This window comes from Salvelinus sp. IW2-2015, linkage group LG35, assembly GCF_002910315.2.
Source record: "Salvelinus sp. IW2-2015 linkage group LG35, ASM291031v2, whole genome shotgun sequence".
In the NCBI taxonomy this organism is placed as follows: domain Eukaryota; kingdom Metazoa; phylum Chordata; class Actinopteri; order Salmoniformes; family Salmonidae; genus Salvelinus; species Salvelinus sp. IW2-2015.
In genome coordinates, this window is record NC_036874.1 from 12,011,314 (window position 1) to 12,018,871 (window position 7,558).

The 7,558-nt window shown below is 44.4% G+C and overlaps 1 protein-coding gene and 1 long non-coding RNA gene across 2 annotated transcripts in view; both read right to left on the minus strand.

The window, feature by feature from the left end:
* Positions 1-856: 856 nt before the first annotated feature.
* Positions 857-1,750, minus strand: LOC111958527 (uncharacterized). Its single transcript, XR_002876548.1, has 2 exons — positions 1,217-1,750; positions 857-1,132 (listed from the first exon to the last, which is right to left on the minus strand). It is a non-coding gene; the product is annotated as an uncharacterized lncRNA (long non-coding RNA).
* Positions 1,751-2,203: 453 nt separating this feature from the next.
* LOC111958689 (proteoglycan 4) overlaps positions 2,204-7,558 on the minus strand; it is an 11,787-nt gene continuing 6,432 nt past the window's right edge. The window contains exons 5-7 of the mRNA XM_023979937.1: positions 7,401-7,459; positions 5,278-7,305; positions 2,204-3,964 (exon numbers count right to left, since the gene is read on the minus strand). Coding sequence (XP_023835705.1) covers positions 3,938-3,964; positions 5,278-7,305; positions 7,401-7,459 — 2,114 coding nt within the window. The 3' untranslated portion in view covers positions 2,204-3,937. The remainder of the gene's footprint in view (positions 3,965-5,277; positions 7,306-7,400; positions 7,460-7,558) is intronic.

The window sequence follows — 7,558 nt, forward strand, 5'->3', positions numbered from 1 at the left end:
AGCCTCAAAACATGGTTATAACTATAATTCGACATCATGGATGATCAGTCTTTGCATCCATTGCTTTGTCTATGAATATGAGAGTGGTTACATTTCTCCAGCCCCATCCCTCAGCTTTTTGCCGGAACAGGGGTGGGGAGAACACTTTCTTGTTTCGATTGCTGATGGCCACTTAAAGATAAGACTTGATGACCAGAGCAAAAAAAACTCAACCAGTACTCTATGTCTATGCTGGTGGTACAGTACGGTCGCAAATGGATCACAAAAATGAAAGATGTACAAATCAACAAAAATATAGCAGGAAAGTATTTATTGAAAACACAAGCCTATTTTTTGTTTGTTGATCTGATTTATATTTGTTGACCATTCATGTTTGTATTTCAGTGGATGCTCTTCTGCTACAGTATGTTTGGCCTTATAAAAATAACCATCTGTGCATCAACGCAAGAGAAAATGGCAGTTGTAGGATGTTGACGTTTTCTGTAGCCGGCAAATAGGCCTAGCATGCACTCTCTGGGGTTTCTGTTTCCTCTGTTGTGGTGTGAATCAATATCTGACTGTGATCATTTTTAGACGAGCTAAACATGACTGTGGATTTCCTTGTTGCTATTCAACACAGTTTTATCTGTGTTCAGTATATTTATTGAATTGCAGCCAAGGGTTTCCTTGCCGATGGCTCAAGTCTATTGTTTTAATTTTGTGATATTGAACAAGCAGTGTTGTAAAATCCTATCTAATAGAAAAGACCTTAGAGGCAAAAAAAATGAAGTACATTTGCTCTAATCGATGAGGCCCCTGAAGTCTCTCTTGCACGTTTGGCTCCCCCTAGTGGAGTTACAATATATACAAACTCCTGTTTGATTTTGCTGCTCAAAATGTTTATTGCAGACAGACTGATGTGATACTTAACTCCAGACTTTGTTGAAATGATGGTTGTGTTACAAATGGCACCCTATTCCCTTTATAGTACACTCATTTTGACCAGGACTCATAGGGCTCTGGTCAAAATAGTTTCACCAAATAGGGAATAGGATGCCATTTGGAATATGTTGCTACTGGGCTTCAGCCAATACATTTGCATGCAGATGCACATCCTGTACAGACAAACACGCCTATGTTCCACAGCCAGTCCCTGCAAAGAGAAACATGCATTAAAATGGAATTGAAATAGAAAATAACAGATAGGTGTTCAAAATGAGAACGATTTAAGCCTTACTTCGGGACTCATCCTCATGGACCCATGTCTCCTCATGGCGTCAGTTGTGTTTCTCTTAGCACTGATGGAAACGAAGAGGAGACTTACCACCATGTTATATCTGTGCAGTGAGTGAATAGCTCTAAAATGGATGCTTTCTTTCCTCCCTTCCCTGAGGTAATCACTGATCAGTACAAGAGTGGATACGTGAAAACGTGCGTTCCCCATTGCGTTAATCAAAGTGTCGGATCATTGATTTCCTCATGGAAAGAAGGAACAATACATGTTAAGGGTATTTGAATAGGTCCATTGACTGTCCTGTGTGTGAGACACCCTCTAGGGTTTATACTACCTGTGGCGTTGGAAGCCATAGTCGATCCCCAGAAAAACCACCACCAAAACCACAGCAAGGGTTACACACACGATGAGCAGCACTGGCACGTCTGAGTCAGGAGGGCTGGGTGGAGCCACTGTGTGATAAAGAGGAGACACGCACACCATTATGAAATGTAATCACAACAGAAATGCAGATTTCGCACATACCCTCCTGTTGCCTTGTTGTTTCGTACGCTAATTTATGCTCTAATGTGAAACATAAACAATTACAATTTGCTGCAGTAAACACAGTATATCATGGAAGGAGAATAAAACAACCACATTAAATGTACATGCAAATTGAGTTCTGGGCAGGAGCAGTATCAGCATATACAGTCTGCAATGGAGTCTTACTACGTGACATATTCCCATAGTTTTGGAATAACAGACAGTCATTTAGCTTTGGAGGATAACTATAATATGATTTCTACCATTACTCAACAGTACAAAGTCCTTCTACCTTAGCAGTTGTGGAGCAGGGCTGTATTTGATGTACTCACACGTGGGAGCTGTGCTGAGGGACTGATAGAGCAGCAAGCTAGAAACTCCTAATTCCTCCATAACAAGCTGAGGAAACAGACATACATTTCACTAATGTGGAAAATCAAAAACTCCCTGTGGGAGTCCGCATACTCACGAAAAACAACAGTATTTTATTCAATTCAACCTTTCTCACTCATCGAGTGTCAGCACGTACAAAACAGGATTCAAAAGTTCAACACAGCTACTCGTTTCTCTAAAGGACTTTCTCCTATTCTTAGTCCTGAATGCAGAGGTCAACATATCTCCCTGATTGTTATTGCTCTAAGATATGGCTTGAGATTCAGTAGGCGTATTCACTCTATCAATCAACCATGACACATCCACTAAATTCTGCCATGGAATCAGGTGCCCACATTTACAGCAGGAATACTGTAACATGTTTTACAGTAAGGTAAATCTCTGCTGTAAAGCTACATTACAGTATTCATCTGGCAACTCTGTAAATAATTGTGCTGTAATTAAGAAGGGACATTTTTACAGTGCAGATTCTTCAATTTAAAAACTGTTAAGTAAATACAATATTCTGGGAATATTTGTAACAGCTGAAGATCAGAATGCCTGGATGCCAAGATTAAACCATTAGGTAGGTAACATTATATCAAAATGAATGTCATGTAATACACTGACATACAGTATTTTCCTGTAAATCAAAATACTTTATTATCATCAATAAAACATATGGGGGCGGCCTAGTCCTGAAAATAATGTTCAATGGAGACCCCTAATCTTTAAAAACCTTATTTATCCTCTTTTCGGTATTTTAATGGAACATATATTTTTGTATAAAACAGCCTCCCTGAGTCACAAAGACACATGTTGCAATAGCAGTCCAACATATTTACCACGTAACAGAGAAATAAAAACATGAAATATACATTTTGTTCAAAAGAGAACTAAGATTCATTCCAATAGAGATCCCTTTTAATGTGCCAATCCCCCACACAAAAGAGCATCGTAGTCCCGGAGCAAATTGTTTTGCTTTGCTTAGCCGGGGAAAATGTGGCAGCTCAGCAGCTTCTTCCTGCTGACCTCCTCCACGCATGGGCGCTATTATTTTACGAGTCATTTAAGTCGCATAAAAGCACTTAATTAATAAACGGCCCATCCATTTGTGAGGTCTCCTTCATAGTTAGTTGAGCATTGCTTCTGAAGCCCAGGCGCCGAGGCGAATCCCGTTAATTGAGCGGTGTCAAGAGAAGCATCTGTAAACAGAAAGTCACCACATAAATACTTCCATGGAAATATTAAATAAAGCAAGTCGCAGAGGGGTTTTTTTTCCTTCTGAATTTTCACACAGTAGTTCCCAGGGGCCAAGTCCATTCAATTGGAATCAGTCCAGCAAGGGTTCTCTTTTCCTTTCCTTTTTACTGTTCATTCTAGTCACAAGAAGCAACACGCACACAGCTATGAATGGAAACATTTCAAGTCCTCATTGTTGTGGTAGTGCCTCATTCTCGCTCTGAACACGCTGAATGGGAGAGGCCACGACACACGGCCTGGAGTGTCTCGCCTCAATAAGGCCCTTTTCTCATTCCTACTATTTGGTTATATGGTGCTTCAGAAAGAACACACCAGTGTGTGCTTTCCAGTGACTCATTGTTGGTACTGTTGAAAATCAACAGATAACATACACTTGACAGGCACGGGGAGTCGACTGCGGGAAGTGTGTGTGATAGAGTGTGAGTGGGTGTGTGTATGTGTGTGCACGTGCATACATGTGTTTTTGCTTGGTCTCCATTGCTTTAGAGTAGGGCTCCCATAGTCATCCATACTTGTGTTTCTCCTCTTGTCAGTTGCTGGTGTGTGTGTGTCCGTTGGCATCTCTCAGTGTCTAGGCCTCCCTTGGTGGGTCTGGTGACGGAGAGAAAGAACAAGCCCTTAATTATATACAAGTCATGTTCAACATAGCCACTGACACAATTCTGCCACTGAAACACTGGTACGGTATAGGCAGACAAACACCCAGCCCAACTACCCTGGCTGTATCACTGCCAAATACTCTTGTCATTACTCCAGTAGAAAGATACTTGTCACTCAACAAAAAGTGCAGGCCCCGCTATAAAAGCTGCTTGGCAAGCTTCCCTGTGACTAGGGTTGCAAAGGGAGGGTATATAACTGGAAACTTTTGAAGTTTCAATGATTTTATGGAATTTATCACAAGACATCTAGAGGCTCTTTTGGGTACTTCACATGTTCACAGGCGTCTAATTATCTCTGCGTGGCCTCATCACATGTAAAATATTTAAAATAATCAAATAAGATTTTTTTTTAATCTAAAGAAATTACAAAGCTGTAAAACGTTATCCTAAATATAAACCATCAACTTAGTGAATACCATTGTTATGAGGGTTTCAGCATGAAATATCCTTTATATATTTATGTGACCGTGTCAATATGTCTTTGTTGTTAATGTGTTGGCGCCAAACTGGTGAAAAAAGTAAATAGTTGGAAGAGTTGCAGAGTTAATTGAAAATAATGCCATAGTTGATTACATGCTTTTCTCATGAATTTGGCCATTTTCTCTTGTACCATATGGTCTATTCACTAGAAACTCATGGGCAATATGGACACAGATATAAAAAAAGAAATACTATATATGAATAAATCCTTATTAAAAGTTATTCATGTATAAATAACCAAAGAAGGCCTGTTAATTACCAAAATCACAGATTACAGTAACTTGAGTAAATTACCAGTAGTTTTGCAACTCTACCCGTGACACACATATTATACACACATTATAGGGGCGGCAGGTAGCCTAGTAGTTAGAGCGTTGGGCCAGTAACCGTAAAGGTTGCTGGATCGACTCCCCGAGCTGACAAGGTCAAAACTTGTCATTCTGACCCTGAACTAAACTACCACTGTTTCCCGGTAGGCCGTCGTTGTAAATAAGAATTTGATCTTAACTGACTTGCCTAGTTAAATAAATAAACTTAATAGAGTTTCATTTGGGATGCTGACTAACTGTCAGTGAGAATGAGAGGTGGGGAAACCAAAGAAACTAAGTACACAGAGAATGACATAATGAGACAGACATAATGATCACACATCTGAGACAGAGAGCCATGTGGCGATTAATGAAACCTGAAATGGCTAATCAACATTTATCAAACATATGGGAACGGTTGGCTCTGATATCAAACACTACTTTGGTGTTTACTTACCTGGCGTGGGTGGGCAGTGTTCCTGTGGGCATGTTGAGTACGTTGGCCGTGCCTGTGTGTGTTATCAGCGTGCACGTGGTGGCCATTTCCTGAGTGCAGGTTGGCCGGCATGGCAGCGCCGGGATGTCTGTGGGCCGGGTGGGCGTTGGGATGTCTCTGTGTGGTGTGTACGTTGACTGGGGGCCTGAGAGGGCCAGTGGGGCCCCGGTTTGGAGACTGGTGCTGTGTGCTTTCTCTGGGAATAGTCTGGAACTGAGCCAGAGGGATCACGGGAGGGGGCGTGGGGGGCCGCTGGTGCCCAGGGTTACGGCCTCGAGCTTGGGTGTTGAGCAGGGCGGCCTGTGTCTGGTGGTTACGGTTGTGAAAAGGGTTAGGGGTCGTCAGTGTGTGCATCTCCAGGGCCGTCTGAGTGAGGCTACTGGGGTTCTGTGTAACAGGCTGTGTTAGTGCACCCCAACCTTGTGTTACTGTCTGTCTCTGGTCTTGTGTGGGCTGCGGTATCATGTGTGTGTTTCCCCTACCATACTGAATCCCGGTTTGTGTCTGTGGGATGTGATTTGGATTGGCGAGAGCTCGAGTGTCGAGTGTGGTGCCTCGGGGCATGGTGGTTATTAGTCCCTGTGGAGCGCCTGGTCCCTGTTGTTGTGGCTGGGGGTTGTGGTAGCTGCGGGAGGCATTTTGTTGCCTGGGGCCAGTCTGGCTTTGAGAAGCGGTCTGAGCTGTGATCTGGGATTGAGCTCTGACATCCTGCCGGGCTCTCTGCCTTGGTGTACCGTGTGCATGGGGACTGATATGCGACTGTGTGTGGCTTGGAGCCCCAGGCTCAGTGTTCGTCCCATGAGTGTGGGGGAGGTTGTGGGTCTGTCTGCCCGCCGTCGGTGCAGCCTTCCTGGGTGTAGATTGGCTCTGTGGGGGACTCTGGGTCTGTGCTCCTGGGGGACTCTGGATCTGTGCTCCTGGGGGACTCTGGATCTGTGCTCCTGGGGGACTCTTCCTGGTGTGTGGTCTGGATCGTCTAGCCTGAGACGGGGACTCTGTGCCATCAGAGGTGTAGCTGCTATCGGGGGAAGCCTGTACCCTTCTGGGGGGGTCGTTGGGGTACGCCGGGGTGCCCCTCAGACGGTCCCAAGGCATTTGTTGGCGGTGTGAGCTGGCACTTGGTGTGGCATGACTGGCATCACGTGGCACAGAACTGTCCGCTGCTGGGTTGGAGTGTCTAGGCTGGGTATCAGTGGCCTGGTCCCTCTGGTAGGTCTGCGTGTTGGCGTTTCGCTGGAGAGTATGACTTCGACCCGCGTGTGTGTAACCAGTAGGAACAGGACCAGTAGAGACTTGAGGACCAGTGTCTAAGTTACTGTGGTCAACCTGTGAAGTATCACCAGGATATGACAAGCCCATTTGCATCCTGGGATTGGAGTATGACTGTCCAGTCTGTGTGAACGTTTGTGGGTTGTCATTTTGAACTTGAAGAGCACTAGCACTGTTGGCTACATTGGTGGCGCTCCGCTGCACTGTACTGTCCTGTGGGCTTGTAAATTGTTGCTGTGACTGTTGGTTGGGTTGTTGACCATTAGTTGGATAGGAATTGAGATTGACGTGAACCGTGGCCATCTGTGCGCTGCTATTTTGCTGGTCGTGTGGCAGTGTGTTAAGGTTAACACCGACCTGAGTAGAACCCGCTTGTATGAGAATGTTTGGATTGTTTGGGTGGTTTTGAGTCATCTGTGGGAAGGTGTCAAGTCTGTTGGCATTCTGAGGTGCAGCAGTGTGTGTGAAAGTGTTGTGGTCCTGCGTGGTGCCATGTTGTGGAAATGAACTGGCATTCGGATGTTGGGCATTGTGTGGGAACCTATTTCTGTTGGCGTGGCCATTGTGTTGGAGTGGGTCAGTGTTGCGCGGAGGTGTGTGTGTGCTATCGTGGCCATTGGGTGGGACAGTGTAGAAGTTGTGAGGGTTTGTGTGTAGCGGTGGGTCAGAGTGACGGCCTCTGTCTAAAGTCCGGGTACCATGTGGAGGGGGTTCTGTGGGCTGAAAAAGAGCGAGAAAGAGAAGAGAAAGAAATACATGAATGGGTTAATTGCTTTCAGAATCATAATATTTTGGGAAAAAGAGGAGTGTCTTACTGTAAGCATGAGTTCTGGGTTTCTCTTTTGTCCTGTGGCCTCCTTCAGTCTTCGGTCAACTGCAATAAAGCAACATTGTCACATACTGTATTCAAACATAGAAACATATGTTTACATGAGCATAGTATACACAGGTCAATGTGAATGCTTACAAAGAG